Below are 13,389 nucleotides of genomic sequence, written 5' to 3'. Positions count from 1 at the left end.
ATATTGACAGTGTTTAACAAAACAAAACTCACAAACATTTATAATAATATAGTCCATATTAGTTCTTCTTCCTCCAACTGGAATTCTTCCTGATTGACAGTCTCTCTGGACAAGAAGATCTCTGCACGAGGAGAATGTGCAAACTCCACACAGTCACCCAAGGCCGGAATTGAACCTGGGCCCCCTGAGCTATAAGGCAGCAGTGCTAACCCCTCTGCCACCGTGCAGCCACCCTCACCCAAAATGGCTGCGTTCTAGATTCCCCAGCCAGGGAAACATTCTCTCAGCATCTACCTGACAAGCTCTGAAGAATTGTATGTGTTTGATTTCAATCATCTCTCGTTCTCCTGAATTCCAGTGATTCTGGACCACATTATTTAAAATTAACGTATAGGTTGTGAGTGCCACTTTAAGGCCCGAATTTATTGCATGTGTCTAACTGCCTTGAAGAAATATAGAGAATGTCTACTCAAACTTTAATCTTTACAGCACCTCAAGGTTTATTCTGGATTCAAATATCTTGGGCATTCCAAGGGTGAGATTTTCCAATCCCGCCCACTGCTGGGATCACCCGCTCCCAATGAAAATCAATTAACTTTTGGCTGGCACAGCGCATTATACGGCGGTGAATCCCCCCACAGCCGGCCTGGAAAATCCCAGCCCAAGTGTCTCCAATTGCGCCGCATGCAACAACTATTGATATCTTTGCAGATTGCAACACAGATTTACATCATCTGCTTAGGTTCCATTTTTTTGAAACTATTGACTGATATTTCTTGGTATTGCTTACAGTGAGGCAGAAAATACCGGTTGTGTAATAAACCTCATGAGGCCCATGGGGATACCCTAATCAATCTTCCCCTGGTACTCGTGAAATAGGAGTTTCCACACTCGTGGGTTGAGACCACACAGCTGGGGCTCGTAATTAGACAGCATAAAAGCAGGCCCACACAGGGATCACAATCTTGGTAGTCTCGACGGGGACATATACTGTGTGTGTGTGTATATATGTGTCTGTATGTGTATGTGTCTGTGTCTGTGTGTGTGTGTGTATGTGTGTCTATGTGTATGTATGTGTGTGTGTATATGTATGTGCATGTATGTGTGTGTGCATGTGTCAGTGTGTGTATGTTCGCGTGTGTGTGTCAGTGTGTGTATGTTCGCATGTGTGTGTCAGTGTGTGTATGTTCGTGTGTGGGCAGCAAGGTAGCATGGTGGTTAGCATAAATGCTTCACAGCTCCAGGGTCCCAGGTTCGATTCCCAGCTGGGTCACTGTCTGTGTGGTGTCTGCACGTCCTCCCCGTGTGTGCGTGGGTTTCCTCCGGGTGCTCCGGTTTCCTCCCACAGTCCAAAGATGTGCGGGTTAGGTGGATTGGCCATGCTAAATTGCCCGTAGTGACCTAAAAAGTAAGGTTAGGGGGGGGGGGGGGGGGGGGTTGTTGGGTTACGGGTATAGGGTGGATACGTGGGTTTGAGTAGGGTGATCATGGCTCAGCACAACATCGAGGGCCGAAGGGCCTGTTCTGTGCTGTACTGTTCTATGTTCTATGTTTTATGTGTGTGTGTATGTGTGTGTGCCACTCTAGCAGCCGTTTCCTGTGACATTGAATAAACCAACGTTGACTCAACTACTCAGCCTCCTGGGTCTTCATAGGTGGTTACTCACGTCTACCTCTGGACAGTTGGAAGAGTGCATAATTCTCCTACCTTGTTGGAGCTACTGGAGTGCCCCATGATTCGATGTGATCTTCAAAGGGCGAAAATCTAAATGATGGAAATAATGAAAATCGTTTTCAATAATAAAAATGAATGGAAACTTGATGAGCATCTTAATTATCTAGACCCTTGTAGGGATGGATTGGGAGGTAGTGCAGATGGCAAACTAGAGGAGAGGTGAGGGAGGGGAGCCTGTTGTTTTCCCACTGCTCCGCCACTTTGCCATCGGTGGGAAGGTCAATGATTTGGATGTCTGCCAGGAGGCCATTTGAACAACTTCACTGGCCGGTTAAGGTCCATTTTCCACTTTTGAGGGCAGATTTTCCCTCGTTAAGAGGCCGCACCAGGTGAGGAGATTGCGGATCAAGTATGGCTGCCTCTCAGTGGGATTTATCACGTGCTCCATCTTTATGGCAACGCATGGCCAATGCTGGCAAAAGCCAACCCTTACGGCCAAGGTGCTGCTGCCCAGCGATCCATCACATCCTCTCCATCGACGAGGCCTACTAACCTCAGCACTTGCCCTGCCATCCTGATTGTGCCCTCAATTTGTTCCTTAATTAGATAGTGGCCCTGACAACCGCCTGTTAACCAGCCGCTGCCAGCAACACTCTGCCCCAGATTCCACTGCTGGTTATAGTGAGATCACCTCCATCTTTCAGTTCCAGCAGAAAAGCTTTTACATTATCAGCAAAATCCAGTCCAATGACTGAGCAAAATGCAGAATCATGAACTAAATTTCATCGAGGAAAGTATCGAAATAATCTATGATACAATTGGGCGAAGTAAAATGTTAAAATTATCATTTTTAAATTAATTACAAATCATCTTCAACAGGTGTGTCAATTAAAATGAACAGATTAGGAATTGTAAACACAAAACAGGATAGCCTGAGTAAAGTATGGTAGCATAGTGGTTAGCACTATGGCTTCACAGCACCAATGTCCCACGTATTCCATGTCCCACGTCCTTCATTTTGGAAGGAATAACAGGAAGACAGAGTACTGGGCTAATGGTAAGATTCTTGGTAGTGTGGAAGAGCAGAGAGATCTCGGTGTCCATGTACATAGATCCCTGAAAGTTGCCACCCAGGTTGATACGGTTGTTAAGAAGGTGAACGGTGTGTTAGCTTTTACTGGTAGAGGGATTGAGTTTCGTAGGTTGTTTTGTTATGCTCTTGGCATAGAATAAGCTGATTCCTTGATGTGCTCTCTGAAAAGGAATGTTCAGACTTGGAGATAGCTTTAACACGTTTATTTAAACTGTTAACAATGCTCCTACTTGGATTTGAATCTCCCTTTAATCCTGCTATAGCTATTCAGACTGATGAACCAGTCTGCTACAATCCAGGTGGTGGGTATGATGTGTTGACTCAACCCTGTGCACACACTGAGTGGCCCCACTGGAAAGAGGCAGAGCATGTGTGCTGTGTCCTTTTATATGGGCTGGTGTAATGCCCTCCTGTGGTAGTGTCACCTCTGTGTGTATCGTCAATGCCCATTGGTCGTGTCCTATCTTACTGAGCTATTGGTTGAATGTCTGTGTGTGATGTTTCTGGTGCTCCCTCTCATGTCTATCTAGTCTACGTGTATTTACATGAACTCCTTGTGTATTTACAGTGATGCATATCACTACAGAGGTCATGTTACAGCTGTACAAAAGTCTGGTGTGGCTGCATTTGGAGTATTGCGTGCAGTTCTGGTCGCCGCATCACAGGAAGCACGTGGCTGCATTGGAAAGGGTGCAGAGGACATTTACCAGAATGTTGCCTTGTACAGAGCGAAGATCTTGTGAGGGAAGGCTGAGGAACTTGAGGCTGTTTTGTTAGAGAGAAGAAGGTTAAGAGGTGACTTAATTGAGGTATACAAGATGATCAGAGGATTAGATAGGGTGGACAGTGTGAGCCTTTTTCCTCAGATGGTGATGTCTAGTGTGAAGGGACATGGCTTTAAATTGAGGGGAAATAGATATAGGACAGATGTCAGAGGTAGGTTGTTTACTCAGAGAGTAGTAAGGGCGTGGATGCCCTGCCTGCAACAGTAGTGGACTCGCCAACATTAAGGGCATTTAAATGGTCATTGTGTAAACATATGGATGATAAGGGAATAGTGTAGGTGGACTTTAGAGTGGTTTCACAGGTTGGCGCATAATTGAGGGATGAAGGGCCTGTACTGCGCTGTAATGTTCTATGTTCAACTTGTGACAATAAAGATTATAAATAAATGCTGATTCATTACAATTCTTGGAATTATGCAAAAATGTTGAAAATTGAATGAGATTTTTAAAAATGTATTTATGGGGTCTGGGAGTCGTTACCAAGGTCCAACGTTATTGTCCATCTCTAGTTGCACTTGCGAAGGTTGTGGTGAGCTGTCTTCTTGAACTGCTGCAGTAGAAAGTGTCGGTGCACCCACAGTGCTGTTAGGGAGGGAGCTCTGGGACTTTGACTCAGGGACAGTGAAGGAACAGCGTATATTTAAAAGTTAGGATGGTGAATGACTTGGAGGGGAACCTCTTTCTTGGACTGTATTGATGCACCTCAGAGAGCAACATGATGTATGGAGAAAACCTGAATATTATTTCACTTTGTGTGCTGGCCAATTTGAAAGGTTTGTAATATTCTTTCAGATATTTTACGAATGAAGTATATTATTGGAAAGAAGTGGTGGAGTCTGCTGCCCTTGTCCTTCCATAGTGGTCATGGGTTTGGATGGTGCTCTCAAAGCAGTGCATCGTGTAGATGCATCGTTTACACAATGCTGCCACTGTTTTCATCAGTGGTGAGTGTGTTGTTACTCGTGTCTTAATAAAGCTCGTAGTCTCAAATGTGGAGAAGATGCTTTATTGTGAGTTCGTTCTCTCTTCAGAGCTGTTACCTATGGCTACCTTCAGTGCTCCTAGCTGGCGTGTGTGTCCTGCTCCAAGTTCTGCCCTCTGTGAAGTGTGTCCTCACTTCCTGTCCCCGTCTATTTATATGGCTCTCCCGTGCCCCCTCTAGTGTTTGCTCAGTTGTATTGCATCTAGTTAACTTGTGATCACCACATCCCCCTTTTTCTCTTTACATATTTTCTGTACATCGTTAAAGAAAATTGTACATCCTGTCCCGGTGTATTTATAGCTCTCCCTCTGGTGTTTGCTCAGTTGTTTTGTATCTAGTCAATCTACGATCACCACATCCCCCTTTTTCTCTTTACATATTTGCTGTACATCAAAATTATAGAAAACAGTTACTTATGATATGCGTATCTATACAGGTGATGGTGCTATTGCATATTGTACAAAGCCAATGTAGTTATATGTCCAATCTTAATAAAAACATTTATGAGTCCAAACTTGATGAATTTGTTCAGAGCTTTTTTTTCTTTTTGTTGTTGATGACGTGGTGATATTGATATTGCAAGTCCGCTGTGAATGTTGTTGGTGTTCCTTGTTATTTTAAGTACCCAATGCATCATCCCGAGGTGTTTGCATGGTCACCTCACTGATGTTGACTGGCATGGACTTTTTTCTGTGCTTGTGGTGTTGATTTATTGTCTCATCCGCCTTGGATGCTGGTGTGCTTGCTCGTTCTGGAGCAGACGTGAGTTTGTGCGATTCGTTGTCATCCCATGGCATGTTTGTAGTCTTGTCATCGTTTTGCAGTGTGCTGTGGCATTGTCCTTCATGTGCCGAGTAGTACCATTGTGTACAAGTCGTTGTTTCATTGCTGTTGTTTCTGTCGTACCTGTTTTTGTTGTTTCTGTCTTTGGTGTTGTCGCTATCTTTGTTCCTGACTTTGTTGTTTTCGTTGCCGTTCTTGTTGTTTCTGTCTCTGTCGTTGTCGCTATCTTTGTGCCTGACTTTGTTGTTTATCTTGTCGCGCTTCATGTTGCTTTTGTTCTTGCTGTTGTCGTTCTCGTTTCTGCTGTGCTTCTTGCTATTGTTGTTGGTCTTGTCGCGCTTCATGTTGCTTTTGTTCTTGCTGTTGTTTGTCCCGTTTCTGCTGTGCTTCTTTTGACTTTTGTTTTTCTTGTTATACTCTATGAGTGTCCCAAGTGGATAATTTGAGTCATTGAGCATTCCGTCTCGAGAGTGGTGCGAATGATCTGATGTTGCATCGGTGCAGGTGACATCAATCAGTTGTGGAGAATTGGATTCCTCATCTTTGCTTTCTTGGTGCTCCTCTTCCGGAGTCAAATTCTTCTCGATTTCATTTGATGCGGTGTCTCTGGATTCTTGGCGCTCCTCTTCTGGAGTCAAAACCTCCATGATTACAATTGACGTGGTGTCTGTGGACTTCTGGCGCTCCTCTTCTGGAGTTGAAATCTTCATGATTTCCGTTGATGTTGTCTCACTGGACTCCAGGTGCTCCTCTTCTGGAGTCAAAATCTGCATGGTTTCTTTTGGCTTGGTCTCTCTGGACTCCAGGTGCTCCTCTTCTGGAGTCAGAATCTGCATGGTTTCTTTCGGCGTTGTCTCTCTGGACTCCAGGTGCTCCTCTTCTGGAGTCAAAATCTGCATGTTTTCTTTCGGCATCGTCTCTCTGGACTGTTGGGTGGCCCGACTCTGTGCTTCTGTACAGACAAGCTGAGAACTGTCAGTCTCTCTGTGATCCTGTACGTCGAGTGCGATCACCTTGTTACTGTTTTCGCTCTGTGCGTCGGTACAGACAAGCTGAGAACTGTCAGTCTCGCTGTGATCCTGTACGTCGAGTGTGATCACCTTGTCACTGTCTTCGCATGCAGTGGGTAGAGGTGCATTGTCTTCTTCTTGTTCCTGTGAGCTTGGTAGACTTTCATAGTCTGCTTGCGGTTGCTCAGATACAGCGGGTTTACCTGCATGGTCTTGTTCATGCATGGTGTTCGCCAGGGAGTGTTTGCTTGCATCCCTTTTGGAGTCTTTCATCACTCGCACTGTGGAGCCTGTCATTGCTCGCTCTGTGGAGTCTTCCTGTGCTCTCTGTGTGGCGTCGTCTTCGTCTAGGGTATTGCTGTCATCCAATGTATCGATGAGCTGCCATGGCATCATGGTGTTGGATTCATCTACCATGAGTAGAGTCGTGTTGAGCTTTGCAACGGTGTCGCTGATGCTGTGATCAGCATGTCCAAATAACTCCTCCATGTCTGAGTAGTATTCTTTGATACCCATTTCATCTTCGTTGGCTTCTTCTACCACGAGTTGATTCGTGTTGAACTTTGCGACCGTGTCGCTGATGTTGTGATAAGCATATCCGACTGACTCAGCTGTGTCTGAGTAGTATTCTTCGAAAACCAAATCATCCTGGTTGGATTCTTCTACCACGAGTTGATTCGTGTTGAACTTTGCGACCGTGTCGCTGATGCTGTGATAAGCATATCCGACTGTCTCAGCTATGTCTGAGAGGTAATCTTCGAAAAACAAATCATCTTTTGTTGTTTCGGAATTCTTTTTGTTCTCTTCACTTTGGGTGGTGCAGACTGCTTTTTTCAGGGTGTTGTGCAAGTTGTTTTTAACTGTTGGTTTAAGTTCAGGCGTTTTTCTGTGTCCTGAGGCAAGAAAATTTGTGTTTACCACTTTAAGTGTCTTATTTTCAATTTTCGGGCATTTCCCTTTTAAGTGGGCGTGGTCGGGATGCTCAGACGTCATGCGTAGGAATGAATTGCGCATGCGCAAATCGGCTTTCCTTCCCTGTGCGGTTCTGTGTCCATTGCGCATGCGCGGCTTGCGCATGCGCATGACGATCCGCGACCAAGACTTTTGTTGACTGCGCATGCGCGGCTTGCGCATGCGCATAACGATCAGCACCGCAATCTTTTTTAAACTGCGCATGCGCGGCTTCTGGTTCCGGCGCATGCGCAGACGCGATTTGTAGTTCTTTGCTTACCGGAGACTGCAAAATGTGCTCCGACGCCATTTTTTCGCGTTTTTCGCGGATTTCAGGGATTTTTCTTTCCCACCAGGACTGGACCTCCAAAAGTCGTAAGTAATCTTCTCTTCCCGATCTGGACAGGGTTTCAGCGTTTTGGCTTTGTGAGAAATTCTTGTTATTTCTTCTTTTTGATCTGTACTTTTCATTCGCGATTTCTTGTTCTTTTCGTGATTTTTTAAGTTTTGCATCACTCAGTCTCTGTGCAGTTTGGTCTCTGAGCATGCCTTGCTGTTCAAATTTCTCACAGTACTCTTCAAATTTGTTTAGTAACGTTTGTAAGCTGTTTCTGTCTTCACCTTTTGAGTATTTAAATCCATTATACACTTTCCTATTTACAGGCCCTGCGGTGAGAATTGCTATTTTAATGTTGTCTGAGGCTTCTTGTACATCATTAGCTATGAGATAAATATCAAACATTTGTTTAAACCTTTTCCAGACATTTCTTACAACGCCAGTCTGGTCCAGCTGATCTGGGTATCCATACCACATCCTCGAATTAGCGATGTCTTCCCAAGTCAAATGTCCAGTAGGAGATTTCCATGCCATTTTGAGCTTTCTGTATCTGCCACTGAGTTGTCCTGTAGTAAGCGTCTGAAGCCACTCCTGGGTACCATGTGTTGTTACTCGTGTCTTAATAAAGCTCGTAGTCTCAAATGTGGAGAAGATGCTTTATTGTGAGTTTGTTCTCTCTTCAGAGCTGTTACCTATGGCTACCTTCAGTGCTCCTAGCTGGCGTGTGTGTCCTGCTCCAAGTTCTGCCCTCTGTGAAGTGTGTCCTCACTTCCTGTCCCCGTCTATTTATATGGCTCTCCCGTGCCCCCTCTAGTGTTTGCTCAGTTGTATTGCATCTAGTTAACTTGTGATCACCACAGTGAGGGAGTGAATGAAGACGTGACAATCAAATGGGCTGCTTTGTCCAAGCTAGCGTTGAGCTTCTGAGTGTTGTTCAGACTGCACTAAACCTGGCAAGTGGAGATTATTCCATCACACTCCTGACTTGTGCCTTGTATTACAGGCCAGGGTTTAGAGAACCCCAAAGTGTATCATGGAGTTCACCTGAATGTAGAACATTGAACTGTACTGTAACCTTTTGGCCCACAATGTTGTGCCGAGCTAGTCTGAAACTAAGATCAAATCAACCTACTCCCAATCATTCTAGTGCACTCCATGTGCCTATCCAATAACCGCTTGAAAGTTCCAAATGTGTCCGAAGCCACTACCATGGCTGGGAGTGCGCCCCAACCTCTCTCTGAGTAAAGAACCGACCTCTGACATCCCTCCTATTTCTTCCACCATGAACATTAAAGCTATGCCTGCTTGTAACAGTTACATCCACCAGAGGAAAAAGTCTCTGAACGTCCACTCTATCTATCCCTCTCATCATCTTATGCACCTCAATTAAGTCACCTCTCATCCTCCTTTGCTCCAATGAGAAAAGCCCTAGCTCCCTCTACCTTTCCTCATAAAACCTACCCACCAATCCAGGCAGCATCCCGGTTAATCTCCTTTGCACCCTTTCCAATGCTTCCACATCCTTCCTATAATGAGGTGACCAGAACTGCACACAATACTCCAAATGTGGTCTAACCAAGGTCTTGTACAGTTGCAGCATAACCTCACGGCTCTTAAACTTAATCCCCCTGTGAATAAATGCGAACACACTGTAGGCTTTCTTCACGGCTCTATCCACTTGCGTAGCAACTTTCAGAGATCTATGGACATGAACTCCGAGATCTCTCTGTTCCTCCACATTCTTCAGAACCCTGCCGCTAACCATGTAATCTGCATTCAAATTTGTCTCACTAAAATGAATCACCTCATACTTATCAGGGTTAAACTCCATCTGACACTTTTCAGCCCAGCTCTGCATCCTATCAATGTCTCTTTGCAGCCTGCAACAGCCCTCCACATTATCCACAACACCATCAATCTTGATCTCATCAGCAAATTTACTCACCCAACCTTCAACTCCATCATCCAAGTAATTGATAAAAATCACAAATAGCAGAGCGGCCAGCACTGATCGCTGTGGTACACCGCTGGTGACTGGGCTCCAGGATGAAAATTTACCATCTCCCACCACCCTCTGTCTTCTATGTGATAGCCAGTTACTGATCCAATCAGCCAAATTTCCCTCTGTGACATGCCTCCTTACTTTCTGCATGAGCCGACCATCGGGCACCTTATCAAACGCCTTCCTAAAATTCATGTATATGACATCAACTGCTCTACATCATCTATGTACTTAGTTACCTCCTCAAAGAAGACAATCAAACTTGTGAGGCAAGACTTCCCCCTCACAAATCTGTGCTAACTATCCTGGCCCATAACTTTGAATAGATTGTGGTTATGGGGAGCACAACGGCTCACTTTACAGGTGTGATGCAACAGAAACAAAAGTACTTTTAAATTAAAACAATGTTCATTTATGAAACCAGTGAACACTTTAGAAAACCACAGTAAACATCTTAACTACTATCAACACCAATCATCCCCACAGATACAATATTTTATATGTAACCCTTAGTCTTTCCTTGAGACACCCATTAGACAAAAGACCCTTTTAACACAGAAATCAGGTTTAAATTCTCTACTGAGAGCAGTTATCACTTTGAAATCATCCAAATGATCTGGAGACAGTCTTTAGATTGCAGAGGGGTCCTTATGCAGCTGCTTGCTTTGCCTGAAGCTATCCTGCTCTCAAAACAAAACTAAAACACACCGTGTAGCAGACAGCCCAAAGTGAAAGTAAAAGCAGGCAGACAGCCCAGCTCCACCCACTCTCTGACATCACTGCAGCCGATTGACAAACACCCATTTCTTAAAGTTACACCCACTCCAGCTATTTTATAAACTACCATTTAGAACATAGAACGTAGAACATAGAACAGTACAGCACAGAACAGGCCCTTCAGCCCTCGATGTTGTGCCGAGCAATGATCACCCTACTCAAACTCACGTATCCACCCTATACCCGTAACCCAACAACTCCCCCTTAACCTTACTTTTTAGGACACTACGGGCAATTTAGCATGGCCAATCCACCTAACCCGCACATCTTTGGACTGTGGGAGGAAACCGGAGCACCCGGCGGAAACCCACGCACACACGGGGAGGGCGTGCAGACTCCGCACAGACAGTGACCCAGCCGGGAACCGAACCTGGGACCCTGGAGCTGTGAAGCATTGATGCTAACCACTATGCTTCCGTGCTGCCCGTGAAGTTGTGGTTTCTTAAAGGTACATCCACTACTGCTATTTGTTAAACACCCATTTCTTAAAGGTACTCTCACATGACACCTCCATCCAAGAAAAAAAATATACCATCAACTTCAAGATGGTTTCATTTTTCACCTTTTCACTTTCCTTCAAGAAATATTGACAGTGTTTAACAAAACAAAACTCACAAACATTTATAATAATATAGTCCATATTAGTTCTTCTTCCTCCAACTGGAATCCTTCCTGATTGACAGTCTCTCTGGACAAGAAGATCTCTGCATGAGGAGAATGTGCAAACTCCACACAGTCACCCAAGGCCGGAATTGAACCTGGGCCCCCTGAGCTATAAGGCAGCAGTGCTAACCCCTCTGCCACCGTGCAGCCACCCTCACCCAAAATGGCTGCGTTCTAGATTCCCCAGCCAGGGAAACATTCAACCTGACAAGCTCTGAAGAATTGTATGTGTTTGATTTCAATCATCTCTCGTTCTCCTGAATTCTGGACCACATTATTTAAAATTAACGTATAGGTTGTGAGTGCCACTTTAAGGCCCGAATTTATTGCATGTGTCTAACTGCCTTGAAAAAATATAGAGAATGTCTACTCAAACTTTAATCTTTACAGCACCTCAAGGTTTATTCTGGATTCAAATATCTTGGGCATTCCAAGGGTGGGATTTTCCAATCCCACCCACTGCTGGGATCACCCGCTCCCAATGAAAATCAATTAACTTTTGGCTGGCACAGCGCATTATACGGCGGTGAATCCCCCCACAGCCGGCCTGGAAAATCCCAGCCCAAGTGTCTCCAATTGGGCCGCATGCAACAACTATTGATATCTTTGCAGATTGCAACACAGATTTACATCATCTGCTTAGGTTCCATTTTTTTGAAACTATTGACTGATATTTCTTGGTATTGCTTACAGTGAGGCAGAAAATACCGGTTGTGTAATAAACCTCATGAGGCTCATGGGGATACCCTAATCAATCTTTCCCTGGTACTCGTGAAATAGGAGTTTCCACACTCGTGGGTTGAGACCACACAGCTGGGGCTCGTAATTAGACAGCATAAAAGCAGGCCCACACAGGGATCACAATCATGGTAGTCTCGACGGGGACATATACTGTGTGTGTGTATATATATGTGTCTGTATGTGTATGTGTCTGTGGGTTGTTGGGTTACGGGTATAGGGTGGATACGTGGGTTTGAGTAGGGTGATCATGGCTCGGCACAACATCGAGGGCCGAAGGGCCTGTTCTGTGCTGTTCTATGTTCTATGTGTGTGTGTATGTGTGTGTATGTGTGTGTGCCACTCTAGCAGCCGTTTCCTGTGACATTGAATAAACCAACGTTGACTCAACTACTCAGCCTCCTGGGTCTTCATAGGTGGTTACTCACGTCTACCTCTGGACAGTTGGAAGAGTGCTTAATTCTCCTACCTTGTTACAGCTGCTTGAATATCCGATGAATCGTAGTAATTTTCAAAGGGCGAAAATCTAAATTATGGAAATAATGAAAATCGTTTTCAATAATAAAAATGAATGGAAACTTGATGAGCATCTTAATTATCTAGACCCTTGTAGGGATGGATTGGGAGGTAGTGCAGATGGCAAACTAGAGGAGAGGTGAGGGAGGGGAGCCTGTTGTTTTCCCACTGCTCCGCCACTTTGCCACCGGTGGGAAGGTCAATGATTTGGATGTCTGCCAGGAGGCCAAGTTAACAACTTCACTGGCCGGTTAAGGTCCATTTTCCACTTCTGAGGGCAGATTTTCCCTCGTTGATTGGTCCGCACCGGGTGAGGAGATTGCGGATCAAGTATGGCTGCCTCTCAGTGGGATTTATCACGTGCTCCTTCTTTATGGCAACGCATGGCCAATGCTGGCAAAAGCCAACCCTTACGGCCAAGGTGCTGCTGCCCAGCGATCCATCACATCCTCTCCATCGACGAGGCCTACTAACCTCAGCACTTGCCCTGCCATTCCTGATTGTGCACTCAATTTGTTCCTTAATTAGATGGTGGCCCTGACAACAGCCTGTTAACCAGCCGCTGCCAGCAACACGCTGCCCCAGATTCCACTGCTGATGGAAGTGAGATCACCTCCATCTTTCAGTTCCAGCAGAAAAGCTTTTACATTACCAGCAAAATCCAGTCCAATGACTGAGCAAAATGCAGAATCATGAACTAAATTTCATCGAGGAAAGTATCGAAATAATCTATGATACAATTGGGCGAAGTAAAATGTTAAAATTATCATTTTTAAATTAATTACAAATCATCTTCAACAGGTGTGTCAATTAAAATGAACAGATTAGGAATTGTAAACACAAAACAGGATAGCCTGAGTAAAGTATGGTAGCATAGTGGTTAGCACGATGGCTTCACAGCGCCAAGTCCCACGTATGATTCCTGGCTTGGGTCACTGTCCGTGTGGAGTCTACACATTCTCCCCGTGTCTGCGTGGGTTTCCTCCAGGTGCTCTGGTTTCCTCCCACAATTCCCGAAAGACGTGCTTGTTCGGTAATCTGAACATTCTGAATTCTCCCTCAGTGTACCCGAACAGG

General features: G+C 45.0%; 1 protein-coding gene across 1 annotated transcript in view; it reads right to left on the bottom strand.

The window, feature by feature from the left end:
• LOC119968632 (E3 ubiquitin/ISG15 ligase TRIM25-like) overlaps positions 1–13,389 on the bottom strand; it is a 162,555-nt gene that overhangs the window by 123,544 nt on the left and 25,622 nt on the right. The window contains exons 6-7 of the mRNA XM_038801254.1: positions 12,266–12,322; positions 1,709–1,765 (exon numbers count right to left, since the gene is read on the bottom strand). Coding sequence (XP_038657182.1) covers positions 1,709–1,765; positions 12,266–12,322 — 114 coding nt within the window. The remainder of the gene's footprint in view (positions 1–1,708; positions 1,766–12,265; positions 12,323–13,389) is intronic.

The sequence above is a fragment of the Scyliorhinus canicula genome, chromosome 7, assembly GCF_902713615.1.
Source record: "Scyliorhinus canicula chromosome 7, sScyCan1.1, whole genome shotgun sequence".
Taxonomy (NCBI): domain Eukaryota; kingdom Metazoa; phylum Chordata; class Chondrichthyes; order Carcharhiniformes; family Scyliorhinidae; genus Scyliorhinus; species Scyliorhinus canicula.
The sequence above is the reverse complement of the archived record's forward strand: the minus strand, read 5'-3'. Positions and strand labels throughout refer to the sequence as shown.